This window comes from Petromyzon marinus, chromosome 2 (genome assembly GCF_048934315.1).
Source record: "Petromyzon marinus isolate PM22_M1 ecotype Great Lakes invasive population chromosome 2, UKy_Petmar_22M1.pri1.0, whole genome shotgun sequence".
NCBI lineage: Eukaryota > Metazoa > Chordata > Hyperoartia > Petromyzontiformes > Petromyzontidae > Petromyzon > Petromyzon marinus.
This window is the reverse complement of record NC_133668.1, coordinates 13,947,773-13,971,757: the sequence shown is the minus strand read 5'-3', so window position 1 is coordinate 13,971,757 and position 23,985 is coordinate 13,947,773. Positions and strand designations below refer to the sequence as shown.

Sequence of the window (23,985 nt, the reverse complement as noted above, 5' to 3'; positions counted from 1 at the left end):
AAAATAAATTAACGAAAAAAAACGATGTTTTGCGGGTCTGCACTGGGTGAGAGCTACGCGTTAACTGAGCCTCTCATACGGTAAAACCTTTGTCTGGGCAAGCATCATGCACGCTGGCCATACGTGTCTCAGCCGAATTTCGTTTGGTTTCCGGGGCAAAAAATCTTCAGAAATATCGTTCGAACACCGATTTGTTCGAGTTCTGGTGCGTTCGATCTCCGAGTACTGTATATGATATGGTTGAAAGGACTCTGAGTGTAACACATGACTGGCAGGTCGAGCCACTTGCATGTGCAGCATCTGCCTCTGAACCAAGCAATCCATTTGTCCCAGGCACCAATGATGAATTGCCTTTTCACAGCTGCAAAACACTTGCCAGCATGTTCCTCATGTAGATATGGGTGCAGTAAGTACATATATGTACCCGTGTCACTGTCTGCATTTTAAGCTTTTATAAGAACATTTCTGTGCTAAGCTGACAGTGCGCATCAACTTGACAGCATGACCGATCAAGCCAAGCAATGGTAATGATGTAAAACTTGTCCAATTCCTCAAAAATGTTTAAGCACAGACATTTCATTTTTGCAAACAGCAATGATAACAAGGTCGACAAAAACAAAATATAGAAGAGAATGACAATCATAAAAGGTGGAAAATATCACGATTGCAAATGATGTGAACAAATAATTCCAGCAATGTAAAAATGTACTTGAAAAACAAATGACGGCGATGCATATTGATGATGACACTGTTAGAATGATGAACACATAAAACTAATCCATTTGTATGTGTGTGTACGTGGTAGTGTAGCGGTTAGCTGTAGTGTATAGGTTGTGGGGAGCGGTAGTGTAGTGGTGAGTGCACTGTGCTACAAACCCCCGGCGACCCGAGTTTAATAATTGTCACTGGTGATTCCCACTCACCAGTGACAATTATCTGAACCAGTCCTGGGCCTTCCCTGGGTCGACTCAGCCTCAAATAAGTACCTGGTGCAGTGTGTAAACATCGCCACAGGGGAGACAAAGGCGGGCAGCCGTGGTGTTGGCCACCCACCCCCTGTGTGCCGTTCCGGCCTTCATAGGTGCTGCTACTCGCTAACAGCACTTGCCCCAACCATCAGTTACAGGCTATACGGGGGATCTTTGTCGTTGTAGCGGTTAGCACACTATACGACAAACCTGGCGACCCAGGTTCGATTCCCGCTCATGGCCAACACCAGTGATGGTTATCTGAACTGGTCGTGGGCCTCCCCTAGGTCGACTCAGCCTCAAATGAGTACCTAGTGCAGTGTGGAAACATCCCCACTCGGGAGACAAACGCAGTTGGGCGTGGTGCTGGCTACCCACCCCCTCATGTAACATTCTGGCTTTAAACGGTGCTCGCTAACAGCACTTGCCCCAACAGTCTGTTAATAGGAAATACAGGGGATTGTTGTCTTAGTATTTGTGTCGTGGTTAGCATGCAGCACAATGAACCTGGTTTGCCTGTGTTAAATTTACGCTCACGGCCAACAACAGTGACGACTATTTAAACCGGTCATGGGCCTCCCCTAGGTCGACTCAGCCTCAAATAAGTACCTGGTACAGTGTATAAACATCGCCACTAGGGAGACAAAGGCGCCCGGGCATGGTGGTGAAAACACCAGCCCCTCATGTGGCCGTATTAGCCTTCACAAGTGCTCACGAACAGCATTGCCTGTGCATGCTATATGGGTTATCTTTGTCTTTCGTGTATCAGTGTGTACATGATTGACAGAATGAGAATCTTTATTTATACCGGAGGAATCTTACGAGCTATAAAGCTCTTTTTCAGATGTCTCTCAAGTGGCGATGATTGCCAAAGTATAGAAGAGCACAGTTTGTGCATCCTCTAATTATCTCAGTCAATGAAACCATACCATCTGGGTCTAGTTCCATAACTGCCAGCCAAAGAGCTTTCAATACTTCACATGGCCTAAAAGTGCAAGTAGCCTGGCACGAGCATCGTGGTGGCGTCTCCATCACTTAGGGGTGAAGGGAAACTGTTGTTATTGCCACTGCTGTGTACGGTTAGAGTGTTGGCGCACGTGTTGCTGTGCCCATGTCATACCGCGCTGGTCCGTGCACACGACACGCTGGAATTGGGTGCCTGCGCCGCACTTGGTGTTGGTGGGGATGCAGATGCTGACCTCGGCCACGCGCCAGCGGAAACAGCGTGCGCCCTCGCACGGCACTGCCTCCAGCAGGTGGGGACAGCCATCGGGTGCGCCACCAGCACCGATGGGGCCGCCCAGCACGCGCCGCGTGCGCATCATGAACCCTGGAACCGCACGTTGAGCACACACATGCACACATGCATATATATTAATACACAATTCAAAAATGCATCGCATATGTGAATACACACACACAGGTGCAAACACAAATACAAAGATCTCCAGTATAACCTTAACAGACTGTTGGGGCAAGTGCTGTTCGCGAGCACCTATGAAGACCGCCACGGCACACGAAGAGGTGGGTGGCCAGCACCATGCCCGGCCGCCATTGTCTCTCTTGTGGCGAAGTTTACACACCGCGCTAAGTATTCCTTTGAGGCTGAGTCGACCTAAGGGAGGCCCGAGACTGGTTAAGATAATCGTCACTGGTGTTGGCCATAAGCGGGAACTGAACTCGGGTCAATGGGTTGATAGCGCAGCACGGTAAACGCTACACTACCGCTCCCTACTATGCACGTGTACACACACACGTACACAGATTTGGGGAGCAGCGTTATAGTGTTTAGCGTGCTAGCTATGAGCCCAACGAATTGAATAAATTTTTGGCTAACATCATTGGAAAGCGCTATCAGAACATCTTCAAAGTCCACTAATTTTTTTACAGCCTTTTGCGAATCCGCTGCTGTATAAAGGCCTCACTGGTGTTGGCTGTGAGCGGGAATCGAACCCAGGTCGCCAGGTTCGTAGCGCAGCGCACTAAACACGACACTACCGCTCTCCGCCGCACACACAGACACACATGAATGTACGCACAGGAACACAAATGCGTACATACACAAACATATGCATTAACACAATAACACACGCACACAAAAACTCACAATTAATTCTGACAATTCATTGAATTGTGAGATAAGCTTCCTGCTTTTCTAATTAATCGTACTGGATTTTAAATGTAAAATGAAGTTGAGAATTCACTTTCAGGGATGTTAGAGAAACTTCAAAGTAAGATTTTCAGAAGAAAGATACCCATTGTAGCAATGCGGAGCCAGACTGCAGTGCATTTAGAGCATACCATATACTAAAATCTTTGTGAGCAGTTGTGTACTGCTGGGGGGAAATTATGATACCGTGGAATATAATTTCCCCTATAAAACACATTAAATGGCCTGTAAGCTGCGCTTACATGTGTATGCGTTGTATCATTGCCTTTGACGTCATGCAGCATGCTGCTTCCCAGAGTTATAGTTTGTTGCAACTTAATAAACCCACCAATCCATAAACACACACATTGACAGTGGAAGAATCTGTGTTACATGGGGCTTGGCCTTGCTGTGTATTCTAACTGAATTAGCAAATATTACATTTTTTGGCACTAAATCAACATATGCATGTGTACATGCGTGCATTATTCATGCAGTATATTTGATTTCCCACAAATGATAAATGACACAATGGGTGATATACTACTAAAATACCATATATTTTACACATTATCTTTGGATAACTCTATGGCAAAAGAAAAACATAATTATTTTGAGGCAGATAAAGAACCCAGATTTGGCCTCAATAGGCAGGTGCTGTGAGTAAGCACCGATTAAAGCTGACATGAAATACAAGGCAATGGTGTGGTTGACACCAAGTACACCTGATCGCTTTTGTAGCTCCAGTATTGACTTTTGCCACACCAAGATAAGTTACCCATTTTACACAGCCTGAGTTGATTAATGAAGAGTCCCAATTCATAATCAGGTGGAAATTGCCATTGCTATTATAATTGTTATGAAGTCATGATCAGGAAACAAACTTTTACCACCAGCATTTTAACAAGGAACATCATGAGATGGCAACAGCTTAGAGAGGCCTTCAACCAGCAGTGGATTAATAATGGCTGCCAATCTTTATAAATGACATTAACCACGATAGCACCACTCTCCACATACATACATCTACAATAATCTTTCAAAGGATGATATTACCAACTGCTACATGATGGGATTGAAAGTCAAACTCTGAAAGGTCAATACAATATATAGCTGTCACTCTTCTCAGGAAGCACATTTGATAACTTTGAAGCCCAATGTTTCCTTTCATACATTTGTACCTTCGTTCATGAGAGGAACAAAACCGAAAGTATTTCATACATACGTACACACACACCACCTTCAATAACTTCAGCAAAGCAGCACATGGAGTGCAGGGCAAGATAAATTAAAATTCAGATGTCAAGACAAAGAGCGCAATTCACAAATTGTTAAATGTTCCCTGAGAACATTTAGCGTTGGAACTAAGTGGTAGGCACTGTTTGTTTTCCTTTTAGAGCCAAGGTTAGTTGTATCACAAACATTAATTACGTCCCTGCCACAATCACATGTCCTGTGCCCACATTGCCATGCGTTGTCACCATCAAACGTAACTTCTAGTGAAGAGGGAAACAAGTTGATTCATAATACATAAGTGTTACAGTGCATGTATTGCATATATGGAGTAATGTATTACTTTGTGGTGGTCATTGTATGGGCAAAACTGACCTCTGTCATGATGTAGAATGTTCACGATTGGCACAGGGCCACCAACATAACCAAAAATGTTGATAATGGAGCAAATGTTACTTTGTTGTGTGTGTAGATCAGTATCAGCATATATACTACACAATAGAATGCACTTCTGCATGCAGTACACGGTATATGGAACATGCAGGCCAAATTCTATTGTCTGGCTGACATGCATATGTAGTGGGTAAACAGGGAGAGCGAGACTTGCTGGAGGCAACACGTTTATTATAACTAAGGGTACATAACACAAAGGGGTAATGAACCCTTATACCATATATTCTAAGGAGGTAGCCCTTCCAGACTAATGTGCCCTCACTCTGGTTATAGCTCTACCCTAGACTGGTGAGCTCTGAACCCGACCCTAGCCAGGAGTTCAGGTTCTGCCCTTTGGGCTCTTCGCTTCAGGTCTTCAGAGTGGTTCTTCAGATCTCCATATCTTCAGGTCTTCTGGTGGACGATGACTGCCAGACCCGTTCAGAGGTCCGGCTTTTATACCCATTCCAGAGTCTCTCCGCCCCTAGCTACACCTTCTCGAACTCTCTCGGGGGCCCTGGAATGTAACGGCATCCCCCCCAGCCCCCCTCTTGGGGTCTGGGGTCCCTTGTGGCCCAACGGCCCGACTCATCCCACCTATCCTGCTGTTGCCCCAGTATACAGCCACTACACATGTTGCCTGTGCCTTTTAGTGTTCACCTCAATGACTGAATTAAATTCGTGAAGGAAATGTGGGGGAAGAGTGACAGCCAATATATGACCAGTCACACAGCATCAAACAAGCTCCAGGCGAGGAAATAAAGCCTGCCCCTGAATGACAACAGATGCAAAGTTGAATATGAGTCAACACGTCCTATTAAAAGTGTCCTTCAGTTGTTAACTAATGTATTTGCAGGAGTAAAGTAAATAAATACACACGGTACAAATCCTGCTCAACAGTGTGACACCTAAGGCAATGCACCACTGACTCTTGAACAATGGCCTTTGGGCTTCCACTGGCAACCTGGTCATTCAACAATTCACGTAATCCTTGTTTGTGGTCAGTTATCCAATTAACATGTATTTTGGCAAATGACACGTAAAAATAATAATCTACCTTTGCCTGTTTCATCATCAATCATAGTCTATCCAATGCTGAATGAAGATCTACAATCTATCTCACTCCTGCACATGATATGATCTCATTCATATCATGACACGTAAAAATAATAATCTACCTTTGCCTGTTTCATCATCAATCATAGTCTATCCAATGCTGAATGAAGATCTACAATCTATCTCACTCCTGCACATGATATGATCTCATTGCTCCATCTCTGTGGTGGTCATTCTCTTGGCGTGGGTGTGTTTTCCTCTTTGGCTGCCATTCCATGACCAGTCTTGTTCATTAGTCATCATCTTCTCTGGGTACTGTATATGTCCTGCTCAGCCCACTTTCTCAATAGTCAATATGTTATCCGTTATATGTGTTTGGGTTCTGATCCATGCATTCCTCCCTCTGTTATTCAGTGTAGTTGAAAGCATGTATTTTTCTTTGCAAACTTTCGGCTCAGCATTTGCTCCATTTCCTCTGTTATTGTTTATATTTCTGAACCATATGATATACCAGGCAGTAAGCAGTGATTAAAACGTATTTGTAATGGCAAAAAAATCCTTAAATAATAGCCCATGGTATACATTTTCTGCTGTGTTTTCCAATTGTGCCCCTTTAAAATGTATTTATTTTACTTAGCAAACTTGTACCTGACTTTCACTCAATATTTATTTTATACATTTTGGATACATTTCGACTATATTTTCCCAGCTGTAAAATGTAAATGCTGCTGAAAGTAGATTTGCATTTCACTTGCGAGGGAAGAGGAGGGTAACAAGTATGGAATATACTCCACCTTTTATAATCCATATGACCTGCGGGCCCAATGCAAGCAGATAGCACACTGCCGCGCATTGATGTGAACACTGCCTGCAGGGATAAACTTTTCCCTTCTCAAAATGAGCAAAGACGTGACAGGACAACACGCACCCTCTTACACTAACTGGAGGATAACACTTTAAACTCTCTTGATTATATTCAGTAAAAACAAATACGTGTCGTGACATCGCTGGATGTCACCATGCTGTGGGTGCAGTACCAGCCCTAGAGGGGCACGGCGAGCGGTGTAGTGACATCGCCGGATACCACAATGTTGTGGGTGTAGTAACGGCCCTAGAAAGGCACGGTGTGCTGAATAATAGCGCTGGATGGCACCACACTTTAAGTGCAGTGCCGACCCCACAGGACAGGGTGTGTGGGTGCCGACCGAAGGATAGGGTTGTGTGAGGCCATGGCACTCTGGTTGACCCGGGAGGACACGTGACCGGTTAAGTTGACAGAGGGGCCCCAAGAGGGGGCTAGGGGGGTCACGTGATTGGGACCCAGATCCTTCCCAAGGATTCTAGAAGGTGGACGTGGCCAAGGGCAGAGCCGGCCACGCCACAGAGAATATAAGCCGGGTCCCGAGAGGGACCAGGATTGTTGTTATTGTTCATCCTGGAAGAAGCCCCTCGTCTACGATCTCCGTTCAACGAGTCTCCAACACGTGGACCCAGGTCGAAGTCATTGGTCCCGGTCTGCAGTAACAGTTATGTAGTGACTAGTGTGGTTAGCCGGGTGGTCACCACCTTAGGTTCTTATTCTGTTAAGGGGAAGTTACCCCGTGTGTTGGAACTGAATAAATGTGTTGCCTCTAAAGTCTACGTCTGCGCCTCAGTTGAACCCATTACACATGTGTAGTGGGTTCACAGAGGACAGAGACAGTGTAGTAGAGGCAGCACTATTTATTTCAACTTGGCAGGGTTACACTGAGAAGGGGTAACGGCCCCTTCACTCGTATTCACACTGGGACATCCTCTAGGCTAACAGCCTAACTATTATACTCCCAGGTCCTCCGCTACAGGCGCTAGAGGAGGCTATCTGACCTGGCCCTGGTCATGGCACAGGTCACGGCACCCATCCAGACAGACCGGCCCTTAAAAGGACTTCGGCTCTGAGGCTCTGGGGCCGCACTACTGCCTTGCCCTGCCCGGCCCTTAAGAAGGACAGCGGGTCAAGGTAGTCCCAGGGTCTATCTAGCCGGTCTTCAGTCTTCACTGGTTCTTCGCTCTTGGCTTCCCCAACACACTGCTTCGAGCGCTCTGGCTCCTCGCCTTTTATACCAATTTGCCACCGAGGGGCGGGGCTGTGAGGGATCGAAACATCCCCCCGCAGCCCCCTAGGGTGGTGGCTGTAACGGACGTGTTTGTGGCCACCGCTATGTAACTGTGTGTTTCCCTCCCACAACACCCCTACACATGTAACAGCAGTGGTACATCATGGCTCCTGTTTGAGAAGTCAACACAATTCACTGCAATCTTCCTAGTTTCTAATGAGATGTGATGGTCTAATGTGATAACTGCCTTGCGGGTAATGCACCAGTGCTGGTTTGTCACCTGACCCATTCTCTGGGGCACCCACATGAAATTCAGTGTTATTTTTCAGGAAAGAAAAACCCTGATTAATTCTTTAGCGGTGCATTTTAAATACTCAATTAAACCATCTGTACACATTTATCTAAGACTGAAAATCTAAGGTGGAATTTGTTGTCTCCTCAAACTGGAGCCACAAGCCACCAATGTTGAGTAGTGGTGGCTTTTGGCAAGAGTGAATGTTCAAAATACTATTGTCTGGGCAACCCTGCAGCCCAACAATCAAATTCCCTGATGATATTATCTACTTACATGCAGAACATTTTTAAGGCAATTTATATTTACATCACACACTGTAATATAGTGTGACCTTTAAGGTTAAGTTACAGCAGGCTTAAAGTATAGCTTTGTCTCTGCTAGATTAATGTATTGGCGGCTGTATGAGAATGTCTACAGTTTGTAATAAAGAGCGGACAGCGAGGTCAGTGTTTCCACGTCAAAGTGCTCTCTGGCATGCTGCAGCATAACACCCACAGTGCGGTGCACAAGGATGGGCATCCTGCTGCCCTCCACAAAGCCTCAGCACATCTCTGCTTAACACAGCATTGAGTCATTTTGCAAAGTCGACGGTGGAAAAATAGCTCCATACTCCATCCCCAGATGGCCGAGCAGCGTCACAATAATGTGGAATGCGCAGACAGGATTGAGCACCACTCATTAGATGCTAAATGTGGTGTTCTTGTCGAAGGCGTCACCAACGTTAAGGGATAAGGGAGTAATTTCCGGGGAGATAATGTAATAGCCATCGAAGCAATTTTCAAAAAGTAACAATTAATCTGACAGAAGAGAAAGGAGTTGCTTGCAGATGTGAGTAATATTCGCCGAGGACCAGCACCGCATGCCAAGTGAGTGGCCATGAAGTCGTCGCTCTCCAGCGCCACGGAGCCTGGTGTAAATTTGAAACCTGTGATGAATGCCGAGCTCAGCGTGCCAATTCTGTACACACGGTTGCAAGCTTTATGCAGGCAGCCAGAGGGGGAGGTACCTGCAAAGTTTTTGGGAGGTGGCACCTGGTGAAGCGCTTGGGTAAAAGAGACAAACCGCATTTGTGCCGTTGCGATAGAGTTTTGTAAAATGTGTTTTGTTTACATATGTAATTGTTTTTGTGTCAGCAATCGTGTATAGTATTGGACTAATTGTACAAGTTTTGTGACAAAAAAAGTAAGAAAAGCAATACACATTACAGCTAGAAGCGTGCCTTTACCCTGAAAAAAGGACTGTATTTATATAAACTTGTCTGCACGCTCCATGCCCACATGGCCATGCGAGCACATGCATGGGTACACGGGCACAACACATACACCCAGAGGCCATAAACCCATTTCAGAGGCAAAAAGACCACAGATGACATTTCCACCCTATTGCAGTCAGATTGACCACATCAAAATGAGGCTCTTCCCATAATTGGTTCATGATAAGCTGAGGCTGCAGGATCAATGGCTATAGATTAAGGGTTAGTGTTAGGGCAGGGGTATGAAAATGGTTAGTGGACTAGCATATCTGACATCGTTGACCCTATATGTTCCCAAGAGTCAGGGCATACAGATACTCTACAGGAGGATTGAATGGTGTTGAAAGGTGGTGGGCGAAGCTCTTGGTTAGCATCGATGCTGAACAAACAGCAGAGGACCCACATAATCAAGATTGCTCCTGAGGTCTAATCAGTTTGAAGAGGTAGCCATCTGCATTATGCTCGCATAATTCGTTCCGGAAACACATAATTCTTTCCGTAAAGACATTTAACAAGGTAATGTAACCCAGAGAGTCGGAAATAACTGTAGGATGGAAGCACTGCAGCCAGTTATGACTTTACCTGGTTAATAACGTCCTTCCAATGATTGCTTAGTTTGTACCCATCTTCTCGGTTGAAATTGTGTCTGTGTTTATATATCTAGATGGCTTCATGAACAAATCTTTGATGATAGCCAGTGGGTTTTCATAGTACCTTCGTCTTGGCGAAATCAATTTCAGGTGTGCCCACAGCGTTAAAACAATGATCAGCCACGGCAGAGGTGTTGGTCCTACCATGTTTCAGATCCGCCTTGTGTTCACGGACACGGTCTGAGACATGTCGCTTAGTTATATGAACACGTGTTTCCTTTAAACAGGAGGTTATGTTGGAACATGTATTAACCATACATGTCTGAAATTAACTAGTTCATACAACTCAAACAGGTGAAAGCTAATACATACATATCCCAATGTACAAACAGGTTGTTTATAAAAGTAATTGACAAATACAATTTCTGTGTCCAGTCATTAGTTACAGAGACAAGCCTGAAACTTGTTAACGCATGCATGCTCATCAGATGAATAATGTATGGGTGAAGGAACAGCCCGTCTCATCCCTATCCTTCCAACCACACGCTACCACCACCACCGCCCGCCACCACTTCCACGAGGCCCTTCTTGTGCTCGGCACGGACGTGTATAACGGTGCACCCAATTCCCCACCGCAATCTGCTCTGGATAACAGTGGCAATGCTCGGGAGGCCACCTGCCCCCGTCAATCAGTGTGGTGGTGCATCACTCTGACGCGGCATAATAGGAGGTGATGTGTTGCCGAATGGTGCGCGGCGAGCCACGTTTGTTTGTCTGATGGGTTTGAGGACGCGTAATCTAAAATGCATTACCTTTTGTCTGAGAGGTTTGATCGACGATCAACGAAGAGATTTTTCAGGGTTCTTGGTCCCCAGAGTGACTGCTTCCAACGTCAGTCCTCTTACCTATGCACTGCTGCCCTCAACCCCTATCCTTATCGCATGGCCATTGAGCATTCACTTAAAGAACGATTGCAAGAAGTGTGTCCGTGGTGTTGACGAGAGCACTGCCAGCGCCGCCACTGTGGCATCGCTTGTCGTATGCGAGTCGTCAAATGTGCACAATAGGACATTACCAATACCCCACGCATGGGCGCCCCTCCCACCCCCACCATTGTGCATACGTCACCATGTACCTGTGGTGGCTGTGGGCGGCGTGCAAGTCTCGGGCACACAGGGTCCCCACGCGGACCAGGCAGACAGGACACACTCGTGCGGACAGGGCTGCTCGCATGGTCGCGTCGACTCCAGTGGAACCAGCTCAGGACACAACCCAGTCTCTACTGGCCTGGGGGCTGGCCCATGGGGGTGTTGTAGAGGAAGGGAGGAGTTTTGTAGGGGGTGGGGGTGGAGACAACCATTGCAAGGTAAAGTAGGGATAGATGGTAGGGAGAAAATATGCAGTGGACACAAAACTAAAACTAAAAAACTAGACAGTGGCCTACATTACCCTGGATGTAACAATTACCATACCTTATAAGTACATAATTCGTTTGAACATTAAAGCTTGAATTTTTTTTCACAATTCTGATTGGGTAAGGTTGCTGCTCATTGTGCCACATTTGGGAATTATTCCAACTCCTATCTCACCTCCCAGCTGTCTTCCAAGTCCGCCCGCCCCATACAATCCAAATTTACATCGATTACGATCTGCACACGATGCTCATTGCTGTGCCATGAAAGCGCCTGTGCACAACATTATTATTACGACATGGGTGTGCAGAGAATGGCTGTGTATTCAACGCATTCTCTGACTGCGGCTTTGTCGACTACGGCACCCATGCCTGGAGACCCACGCGTGCACGCACAACCTTGCATTCCTCACAGCTCCGTGCCGTCACACCCCATTGATTGGCACCTTTACAAACATTCATTTATTTCAAATGACGCAGAGTATGGGGACGCAATGATTCAGCGGCAGTTTCGTGAGTTGAGATGAAATTTTTTTCCCTTAACATGTCACTTCACGGTGTGTGCCACTACAATTACTTTTTCCACATCCACCCTCAATGAATAAAAAAATGCCCCCAAGGACAAAATGTATTACACATAGACAGTGCAGTATGGTAAAGGTAGTGAAGAGGAAGATTGAAGCTCCCTCTGATTAGATGAGAGGTAGATATACAGAGAATGGTGGAGATTATGAATAACTCCCAAATTCACCTTGGAAGTTCCTCCAGCCCAAACTACACCCAACCTTGGTCACTTTCCTTAATCATACCTGCTGGTTCCAGGGGCAGTGACAGCAGTGGCTGTGTGGTGGGCATCCCTCCCTCTCCAGCTCGCTGGCCTGCCCAAAAGTGCACAGACAAGCATACACAAAAAAAATCTGCCATATAGCCTTCAACAGACTGTTGGAGCACATGCTCTTCGCGAGCACTTATGAAGGCGGGGGGGGGAGGGTGGCCAGCACCATGCCCGGCCACCTTTGTCTCCCTCGTGGCAATGTTTACAAACCATATCAGGCAATCATTTGAGGCTGAGGCGACCTATGGCAGAACTTGTCAGATAATTGTAACACACATGCAAGACAAAGATCCCCCTGTAGCCTTCACAGACAGTTGGAGCAAGTGCTGTTAACGAGCAACTATGAAGGATGGCACGGAAAATGAGGGGGTGGGTGGCCAACACCACACCCGGCCGCTGTTGTCTCCCCAGCTGTTGTCTCCCCAGTGGAAATGTTTACACACTGCACCAGGTACTCATTTGAGGCTGAGTCGACCTAGGGAAGGCCCAGGACCGGTTCAAATTATCGTCACTGGTGTTGGCTGTGAGCAGGAATCGAACTCGGGTCACCGGGTTTGTGGCGCTGCGCGCTAACCGCTACACTATCCCTGTGTGTGTATATTCACATGCAAATACACATGCACATGCACAAACGAATACAAAGATCTCCTGTATAGCGTTGACAGACTGTTGGGGCAAGTGCTGTTAGCGACGAGCACCTATGACAGCGGGAATGGCACACGAGGGGGTGGGTGGCCAGCACCATGCCCGGCCACTTTTGTCTCCCTAGTGGTAATGTTTACACACTGCACCACGTACTCTTTTGAGTCTGAGTCTACCTACGGGAGGCCCAGATAATAGTAATTGGTGTTGGCTGTGAGCGGGAATCGAACTCGGGTGGCCGGGTTCATAGCGCAACACGCTAAGCACTACACCAGCATTCCCCACACACCACACATGCACATATACTGTATATGCACACAAACAACAGCAGCTACAATTCACTTCTGATGCCTCTTTTAGTTGACACTGTGAACCGGCCATTACCTGTACAGGAGTGAGAGAATAAAGACGAGCATGCTGTACCAATATTAAGGGAATTAAATTGGTTTCGAGTAAATTTCACATCAAAGTTTAAAATTATGTTCATGGCATTAAGTGAACCTGGCGTCCTCCGTGTTTTGATATAGTGCACTGACAACAAATTCAGAACACCACGTATAAAAAACAAAGATCCCCAGTGTAGCCATACAGACTGTTGAGGCAAGTGCTGGTAACGAGCACCACAACAGGATGCCTTTGTCTCTTCAGTGCTGATGTTGCACACTAGACCAGGTACTCAATTATGAGCGAGTCTATATAATGTTGTCAAACAGACCTCTATGACTGATGCGGTGTGCAGAGGCCTTCGCTCAGCAGTGGACTGGCAAAAAGCTGTACATTTTAAAAAATAATTCAAATTAGTGGACATCGAAGATGTTCTGATGGCGCTTTCCAGTGATGTTAGCCAACAATCTATTCAATTCGTTGGGCTCATATCGTGCACACTAAACACTATGCCGCTGCTCCCCATATCTGTGTACGTATGTGTGTGTATGCATGCATAGTAGGGACTGGTAGTGTAGCGGTTAGCGTGCTGCGCTATGAACCCTTTGACCCGAGTTCGGTTCCCTCTCACGGCCAAAACCAGTGACGATGCTCTAAACCGGTCTCGGGCCTCCCCGAGGTCGACTCAGTCTCAAATGAGCATCTGGTGCGGTGTGTCGTAAACATCGCCACTGGGGAGAAAGAGTTTGGTCAGGCTATAGGGGGGATGTTTGTCTTTGTATACGTGCACTATACACATACAATGGAGTGGGAGAAGGGTCAGATGGGGGTGTGGGGGAGAAGGGTTGGGGGTGGGGAGAAGGTGGTGGATGGCGGCAGCAATCAGGCTCATTAACGAACAGCCCGCAGGGGACCTAAACATTACAGCCACACCATGGCCTCTTATCAACATGATGGAACTGTGAACACATGAAATTTTATTTTGTGCCAATTAATTAGTGTAATTAATCACAGCAATTTAAAAGATGAAGATGTTTTTTGCACTGTGAACTGTCCAAACTGGAAACAAAATAACACTAAAAGTTGTCCCACTTGTAACAAAAGTTTGTTATAATTAAATATTAATGTGTGAGCTGTTAATTAACTTAATATTTGGTCATGGTCATGCATCAGTAGGGCAGCTGATGTCAGTTGTCAAGAAAAAGGCCAAAGTTACATCCCTCAGCATTGTTGCCTTCTCTTCTAATTTGGCCATGTTCCAAATTACCACATTAATGTGGCAGTTACTCTCGAAATCGAGCTCCTATAAACGTGAACTAAGGCTATCTATTAACAATAACAACAACAACAACAATCACGAGTAAAACTGTATTTAAAATGCTTGCAATCATTTTTTCCTCACTTCTTTCAAAAAAACCTGTGCTGCGTGCACCATCATCAATGAACTACAGGTACCCCGTTAACAAAGCGGTCCCACTGTGAATGCAGTCAGGTGGTAAAACCCAACATCGTACAAGCATGCCACACGGATGAATATTTAACATGTCTCAAAGAACCTGCCCACTGTTAAACTTATGCCGTGTTTACACATCAGCACCTTGCAATAAGTAAAAAAAGTCAGCCCAGCATAGTGCTTTTTGGAAGATATTAACACACATTAAGTATAATAATGTGGAAATAGGCATGGCTATCAGACAAAGAACGGACAGCTGGATTGAAAAAACGAGAATCCAAGGCATCACACTCGCTACTATCATTAATAAATAGATGTGGTTGCGTGGATGAAGAATAACTGATGGGAAAACCTACAGTGAAGGAAGGTATAAAACAAGACAAAGAGACAATCTTGGAATGATGAAAATCAAGGTGTGTGGGAACATGACATTTTAAACATACAGACCATGGCATTAGCATGGTAAGGCATGCGTGTATATTGCTACTGTTGCTGGGTGAGAGCTCGTTAATTTGTATATTATTGGTTTTCTACACAGGACCTGCTACCGGCAGTCATGTAGAATGATTTGTTAATGTTTTCTAATCCGTTGCAGAAAATGTTTTTGGCATAGTGATACAACACTGACTGACACAGGTGACATCACAACGTCTCTATTACTGGTATTGCAGCATTTGGTACATATAGGGAATTATCCCAATAAATTACTGGGCTGCTGCAGAACTCAAATGATTCCATGCAATCTGGTAACTGAGCTATCAATTATTTAAGCTGCTGTGGTGATTTTGATAATGATCACACCACTTGCTACATTTGTACGTTATATTTAAAACAAATATTTTCGTGAATTAACTTCATGATTCTTATTAGAATTATGACCTTCGGCAAGGAACCTTGTCCTGCATTTTAAATATTGCACAATATCAGTGGCCATGCAAACTACATTCAGGCCCTGCAGCAAAAGGTCCGACAATATGGATGAGGATACGCCTGCTGATGATGATGTTGCTGATGGTGATACTAACGTTTGTTGTTACGAGCAAAGCAGTGGACGGACAGACCAGCGGGGTGTTTGAATGGGTGAGATTGCGCACCAGTCCTGGAGGGTGCGTCCCGTAGTCCCTTCAAGTATGAGAACACATTGTCGTCGTCCAGAGAGCAGTAGATGTCGCGCACCTGCACCCCTCCACCGCACCACGCCGTCTGGTTTCCCCAGCAGCGTTCGTGCTGGTCCAGCAAGGGACCCACGGTGCACGCAGCCCAAGCTCCACCCCTCCAGCGGTATCTGGAGAGAATGCGCGGGTGCACACGTGCAAGCATGCACGAACATATAAGCACACGGGTACACACACATGAACATCAACAACAATTACCATTCGCCAGACTAAGTGACAATGATGTCATAACATCGTTTGTGCCCGGCCAATTGCACCATGATAAATAAATGGGTCCTGTAATTGGATGATTGGCCAATTTTGTTCGTTAAGTGTTTTTAAAAATGACAGCTGCCGAGAACTATACTACAATGAAAGTGATAAAATCCAGCTAAATTTTCAAGAGGCAAAGGGTACGTTTTGACGACGAAAATTACGACAGAAATGAGATTCAAATGTAAAAATTCTAAGTGAGGAAATGATACGTGCTGTACTATTTTGTCCAGTCATATCAAATTAAGTAAGTTTTTCTCATGCATGTACATTTTTATTCTGCATACAAGTCTTTTCAAAGGCCTCGGGCTAAAATACTGTAAATGCAAAAAAGAGCTGACTTCTGAAAAAATTATACGATGGAAGTGCACAGGAGGTGGTGAAAAGTGTATTACTTGATGACCATCACCATTGGCTAAATTTTCCCAATGACATATGTTCTTCGAATTAGTGACATTATGTATTCCATTACTTGAATATTTATACCGTATTCATATTGAAGTCTTTAAGGCTGAATGTTTAGCTGTTTTCTCCTATTAAAATCTAATTGCACTATTGGCGTCATATCATGAAAAACATCGAATTCAATTCAGAAATCTCCCAGCTAGCAGTGCATCACGCTGTGGTCAGACAATCACACTACTTCTGAGGTGATTATAATAGTCCTTGTCAATCAAATAAAATGTTAATTATGATAGCTGCAATTTAGCCAAATTATATAAAAAACAATTAAATGTGACGAGTTTTTTGTGATGTAATGAGTGAAAGGGCAAAGAGCATCAACTCACAACACCAGTTAAATCACAAGTAGTTGAAATGTAGATTCATCACAGGCTCGTCACCGGTGATAGCTTCGTGTTCAGTTCCTGAGCTACCTGGCCATCTCCGAGATATCATGTAAAATATAATTAAAACTGGTCAGAATACATTTGGAAGGATAAGGAATTGTTGACAAATGGAATATATAAAAGGTAATCCAACAACTTGTTTGCGGCACTGCCAGTGGAAGAATCTCTATTCGAGGGTGTTCTAGAGAGTTCTGCTAGATGGTACTTGGCTTACTCTTCCACGCTTGGCAGTCGTATTGGAAGAGGTGTACCATTTACCACCCTACACACAACTTGCCAATCGACTGTGGTGTTATCTATTTATACTGCTGATGCAGGGGAGGGTTTAAGAAACATGTCCATTCAACTGCCATGCTGGGATATCTATTGCCGGTGACCTCTGAATTGCACATGCTGCCATGGTTAGCACATGAACACATCTGTGCATGTCATATTTTAAATACCAGTGAAATATACTGAAATGTTTTTTTCCTCACACAACACGCACAAGAAGTAGGTTGTTGAATTACTCAGCATGCTTAAGTGGCAGGATATGGTTATATTCCATAGCGGGGGCACATGGAACACTTCCAGATATTGAGACCGTTGTATTTGGTGCTATTGTTGTTTTGTCTTTGAGCATGCATATTTGCAGATTGAAGGGGGGAATCACGGGTGTGATTGTTTGTGTTTTAGTTTATGTGTATGGACACGAGTTGGGACGAGGAGTGTGTGTTATAAATTATATGTGAGAGCTTGTGTTCACTATTGCATTCTTCTTGTTCAAAGGGCACAGCAGTTTACTGTTTTTAATGGAATTTTGTTATTTTATATCTACGTGACTTTACTGAAAGAACCAAAGAATATGTTTTTAATGGGTTAAAGTTCTGTAATGAAAAGCCATGCAAAGCAACCTGTGTTTGTGTACGTACGTGTTAACATGCATGCACATGTGTATATTTGTGTGGTCATGTGTGATGATGTACGGTATGTACGTATTTATGTACACCTATGTTGGTGTATATGTGTGTATCCATGTTTTATTTACATCGCTTGTGTGTACTTGCAGATGTGTGTCATTATGGTCAGCACAAGTGCTGTGGTGATATAACTGGAACTTATTGTAACATGGCAGTTGTTAATGCTGTTTCAGGCACCGTCTTTGTACGTGTTTGTTCTCACATATACAGGCGTCCCTCGCATGACGCACAACATATGTTCCTGAAAAGCAGCGCCTAAGTCGAATCACGCTGAATGAAGCCTTTTTTCATAGATATACATGTTATAACGGGGGGTGCGTTATGAAATAATTATTACGTATCATTTCACTTAATTATTTTAGCCCTGGATTTACAAAATATGTATAACTGGAATACTTAATAACAATAATAACATTACAAAAATACTTAGTAAGGAGTTTAACAACAAATACACGTATTTAAAAGATTACTACTTGCAAAGACAAGTTCATAAGAAGTAACTTCAAGGCTTCTTGAACGCTTCTGTGGGCTTCTTCACTCGTGGAGGGTTGTGGGCTGATCGGTGCTGGACGTGGCGTCGCCCACGCGCGTTTTAAAAAATGTTTTTGTTTTTTTCTTGAGCGCATCACTGTGAAATGCATAGCATAAGCGTGATGTCCCTAAAAGATAAATTGTGTAACTGCAAATTCACGCTATGGGGGAGCACGTGACGTGAGGGACGCCTGTTCTGTATGTCTCTTTAGTTTGCTGCTGTGTGTTTTCATGTATTGTGTGCACGCACTTTTCCTCGTTGCTGTATGTGTGCGTATTAATCCACATTTTGCTTGTGTGCGTCTCTGTACCGTGGACATGGGGGCAGAATCCCATTTATGCTGCCCCCACATGCCTCCGTCTCCTGGAGAGATGGGCAGCCCTTGCCCCCGGCCAGAGCTGGATGCTGCACCGAGCGAATTCGTGTCCTCAGTCCTAGTCCAAAGGACTGGACCTGCCCGTGCCCTTGGTTGTGGCCCTGCCCTGAGCAGGTGACCGAGCAGGGAGACCAAGCCGACCAATCGCCGACATCGCAGTCCCTTGGGAGAATGCACACCTCCTCCATGGAGGGCACCGCCATGAGCTCGCGATTGCACAGCCTGTCGGGTGCAACAGCATCCTTGTTACGCAATGAACAACAAACTATTTCATGCCATTTGGCCTCCCCAGGGACAGACCCCCAGTGTCTTGCTCTGGTGCTGGGCACCCACTGAGGCCCTCCCAAAAGTGAACAATCCAAGATCGTTTCCTCCAAGATGTCTTCAGCTAAAAACTGGAAACCTTATGAGTGTCTTCTCAAGGCCTATATTAAATGTGAAGCCCTGCAATTGCTTGCATCACACCAATGCTGGCGAGAGGGCATCCACGAGAGAAAACTCTAGAGAGCCGCTTGAGAGGATGTTTTGGCCTATCCACACTTTACACCACCACATGCGACCTTCGGATTGACTGGTCTAGCCATTTATACTACTGGGGTAGAGAGAGGTGGGGGGATTTAAAACATTTGCACAGTGCTTCACCTGCTGTGCCAGGAGATTGGATCGACGGACCTTTGGATTGCAAATACGTTGTGCTAGTCATTACACTGCAGCAGCATGCCTCAAGGTCTATGCAGCCTGAAATGAATGCCAAATGATGACTTCCACAAGGAAGGCTCATCAGGGAGTGATTGTCAAGTAACGCTCGCCAACCAAAATGAAAAGCAGCCATAAATTGGTAATCGTCGCAACAAGCACAGCTGCGGATTAAACAATGGCGGCTTATAGCCATGTTGGTCCCTCTCACACGTGATGGTGCAGAAGACAAATGCACCATCAACACTTGCCCCCAGGGCTGGCACAAAGTTTACCGTTGCCCTCAATGGAATTTCCAGATGCAGACCCAGTTCTGTGTTGGTTCGAAGAAAATGTTGAGGGGGGGAGGGAGGAAGGGCAGTCGGGGAGGGCATGGGAAGGAGGGTAGTAGGGAGGGGTACTTCTGAAATACGTTTTGCACTCCCCGTATTTTGCGCCAGAGGAAACAGCCCACAGTGCGTCACCTACTCCTAACACCGCACTGTTTGGCCCTAAAGTCCACCTGCATAATGGGCAGTTATATGCATCTCTTGCTTAGCCTAAAATATTACCCGTAATAATTTGCCTACACAGTGACTCAAGCATGTTGCCTGGCACAACTTTTGATCTAATGCTTACATCCAAGCTGTGTGAGCTCACTTTATTGCTTTTGTTTCTAATTTTCTGACTGCTGGATCAGTCTGCCTTAACTGCAAATGAGGGAGTGACCCTCGGTGGTTATGGTGGTATTGCTAATATGTTTAACTGCAGGAGGTCCACACACTCATTATATCAGGTTTTTCCACCAGCAAATATAACTGACAACTGCATGACGATTAAACATGGGCACAGAGGGCACATAACGTCAGTGGAATCACCTTGGCAGCGTGTTAAAATACACATCATGTTCATTTAATGTTAATGAAATGCATAATTTTCCGACTCAATTAATACACATAGCTCATTTACTTGTAGGAAATTGATAAAACTGTTGACAACATGTTTTGTTGTGAGCGTGCACAATATATTCAATATACAGAATTACTGAATCCTATGTAATTTGGTTGACAATATAGGTCAACAAGGATTTTGAAATGTTCCACCATGGGTGTTTTGAATTTTAAACAATTTTATAAAAACCAAAGTACTTTGTTCATTAAATATGCAACTTCAGTTACAAATTTGGACCATATGCTATCAATATTTCTGGTATGCAATGAAGGTCATGATATTAATAGCCAAATTAACCATGATCTAGTTCCTGGTCAACAGAAATACGAATTTGATTACAACATTGCTTCCAACCAATATATTTCAGCATTAAAAAAATAAACAATCGGAGTAAATGTGTAATGTCAATAAACTCACAACTTAACAAAAAGTCTGGTTTACTCAATGTACGAAAATCCTAGCCATCAAACATATACACAACATACACACACGCGCGCACAAATACAAATGTCCTCCATGTAGCCATATTTACTGTTGGGGCCAGTGCCACGGTGCACGAGGGGGTGATATGGCCAGAATCATTCCCGGCCTCCTCTGTCTCCTCAACACTGATATTTACACACACCAGCTATTCATGTGAAGTTGAGTTGACCTCGAGTATCATTTATGATAACTACTCGTCATTGATGTTATCCATGGCCGGCAATCGAACTCAGGTCGCTGAGTTCATAGCACAGCGTTTTAACAACCGCTCACCATGCAAACGCACACAGATACTCTCTCACTTGAATACATATACACACACATACACAGAGGCATGCGGAGATACAAAGCCACAGAAAGATACAGATGGAAAGAGAATTGCATTGCCCCTGTTATGGTTTCCTCATTTAGTTTAATTGAAGCATCAGGGAATCCACAAAGCATAACGTTAACAGCATCAACATAACACCAGCGTAACATGCCAACACAGATGACAAAATCCATACATGATGGGCCAGACAATAGGACAACGCAGTGAGGGGAGGAGTCAGGGAGTGTGTAGATGCCTGAGGTCATGGAACGGTGGAGGGGAGAGGAGAAGCCAGCAAAGGTGCCAAAGAGAATGAAGAGAGAGGAAAAAGCAGCGTGGGGAAGGGCAGGTTCTGAAAAAAACTTTAGAAATTAGCTCACGGGGTGTGATCTTTAGAAATGTGCGCACACACATATACACAGACTGAAGGCATAGAGGGAGGAATAGAAAAGAGTGAAAGAGAGGGAAGAATATGGAAAGGGAGGGGGATGGCAGGGAAGGGTGGGGGATAATACATTTGAGGAATGGATGCTGCAGAGGGATGCCTTGAGCTACGAAGAAGCAAGAGGAGGGGTTGGAGAACTGAGCGACGGGAGGGAGGGGAGAAGGAGGCAGTGGGTTGGAGTCTAAAAAATGTGTAGCTCACGGGATGGTGTGCTGTAAAGCATCGTCATGCTCACACTATCTAACAGAGCTGTCCCCTTTCTCTTTCTTGTGTACATGCACGGCATGCGCAGGAGAGACAGCAATGGGGCTGGAATGCTAAACGCTGCTCACTGCCAGATAAGCCTGGTGGTATTGCCTTTTTTTCTCCAAATAAAATGTCTGAGTTTTGCAGTAACATTTTAAAAAAACCTCTTAAATGATATAATTGAACAAAATAAATGTTACGGATATCTCTTGAGTATGGAAAAGCGATGTTACAGTGACATTCTATTATTTTTTACATCAATTCCGATGTTCTTTCAGTGATTTACATCATGAAGGGATTTGAAAATAACATCAGTGCAAGATTGTCTTCTAACCAAGCTGAGAGGTGACGTCTACGCAGAAACCGCAGTATGACAGAAGAAAGATGCTAGCCAGACGTCACAAATCCTGTGTTCAATTCTGGTCAGTCCAAGTGCCCAAGGGTTGACCACAACCACCATGATCAGCGTGTGCTGCCTGTTGTATATGGGCCTTTTTCCACAATGAATATTAATATTTGCCGATATATTTTTTTAATAATAATCGATAAATAAATAAATAAACACCCTCAAACCGACAAGAACCGACACCCAGAATAAGCAGCTGGAGGTCGTAAAAGGCCATTAAATAATAAACTCCGGGGCAAAGGGAGGTTAACGACTATCTGACAAATCTCCAGATTGCCAAAGAACAGTTCACAAATAAATACCCAGAATTACAGACACGGACACAGAGCACAGGGCAAACGAACATTATAACTGATATATATTTTTTCGTCACGGAAAAAGTTAAAGCTTAGCTATAAGAATAAGTATATATTAGTGGCTTTATTATTACTTATTTTATTTCACCCTTATTCAACTAACATACTGTTTCTTATTGTATCTTCTATCTACGTGACTTTACCAAGAGAACCAAAGTACATGAGTTCCTGCAATCACGAAAGCTTAAGTCCAAACTAAGCTATATATCCAACCTCCGGATATCGGAAATAACTCGCGAATAAACACCGACCCATGGCGACACGGACTGAGAACAAAGCTTAGCAAAGCCCGGAATCATGGTGGTAACATCTAATGGTACATTACAAATCTTGGTTAAACATAAACCAAATAATAATCACAAGAGATTAGACCTGGGGTAATTCAGTAGAGGTACAAGAAATAGGTCAGACACACAAAGACCAGATAAATGTATTCCATGAAATCAGAGCCTCCCCGGCCGTCTTTGTCTTCCAACGGTTTGACACAAACATATGGTAGCCATAAAATACGCATGAAGGAAGAGTGCCTCCCCTCCCTAATAGGAGAAACCACGAAGAGAGGGATTGGGAATGCAAACAAACAATGTGATGGTAAAACAGTCAGTCAAAGGTCAAAAAGGGAGGGGGGGTGGCAGTCAGGCCGCTGCTGCTACAGGAGGAGGATGGTGACAGAGGGCATCTGTTTTTTTTCTCTCTCGCAAGAGACGCAGAGAGAGGAGAGAGAATTTCACATTTCTGCTCGTCAATTCAGCTCATCAGCGACCAGTCGCAGGAGACGGCGACCATCAGCTCAGAAGAGGACAGCAAGCCAGCCCCCGGGCATGGCATCAAGATCAAAAATGCGTGTGGTGCATCGCAGAGAAGAGGGGCGAGGTGATGTTGGGTGCTGAGTTCGGCATGGACCGACAGTATCGCTGAAAGTTTATTCTACATTCATCCTGATGTTCTGAGTCGCTTGCAGAATCGAGGATTGCGATAAGCTGTATCGTACTAAGCTATCAGAGTTGTGTAAGAGGTGTGCAAATACAATTTTCAAGTTTTGAGAGTGAGCGACAATTAAACTCAACAATTCAGCTCGACAAGGGACAGCTCGGCGAGCGACAGAAGAGGGTGGCGAGCGGCAAGCTCCGGGGTGAGACTCTGCAATCAACCAGGGATGGGGAGACTTGCCGAGTAGC

The 23,985-nt window shown here is 44.8% G+C and overlaps 1 protein-coding gene across 5 annotated transcripts in view; it reads right to left on the bottom strand.

Annotated features, from left to right (window-relative positions):
• The window catches only part of LOC116946909 (thrombospondin type-1 domain-containing protein 7A-like), a 444,047-nt gene that overhangs the window by 180,360 nt on the left and 239,702 nt on the right, over positions 1–23,985 (bottom strand). For all 5 annotated transcript variants that reach the window (XM_076070187.1, XM_032962175.2, XM_032962192.2 and 2 more), the window contains 5 exons: positions 18,870–19,157; positions 15,888–16,078; positions 12,289–12,357; positions 11,204–11,362; positions 2,089–2,298 (listed from right to left, as the gene is read on the bottom strand). In XM_076070187.1, coding sequence (XP_075926302.1) covers positions 2,089–2,298; positions 11,204–11,362; positions 12,289–12,357; positions 15,888–16,078; positions 18,870–19,157 — 917 coding nt within the window. The remainder of the gene's footprint in view (positions 1–2,088; positions 2,299–11,203; positions 11,363–12,288; positions 12,358–15,887; positions 16,079–18,869; positions 19,158–23,985) is intronic.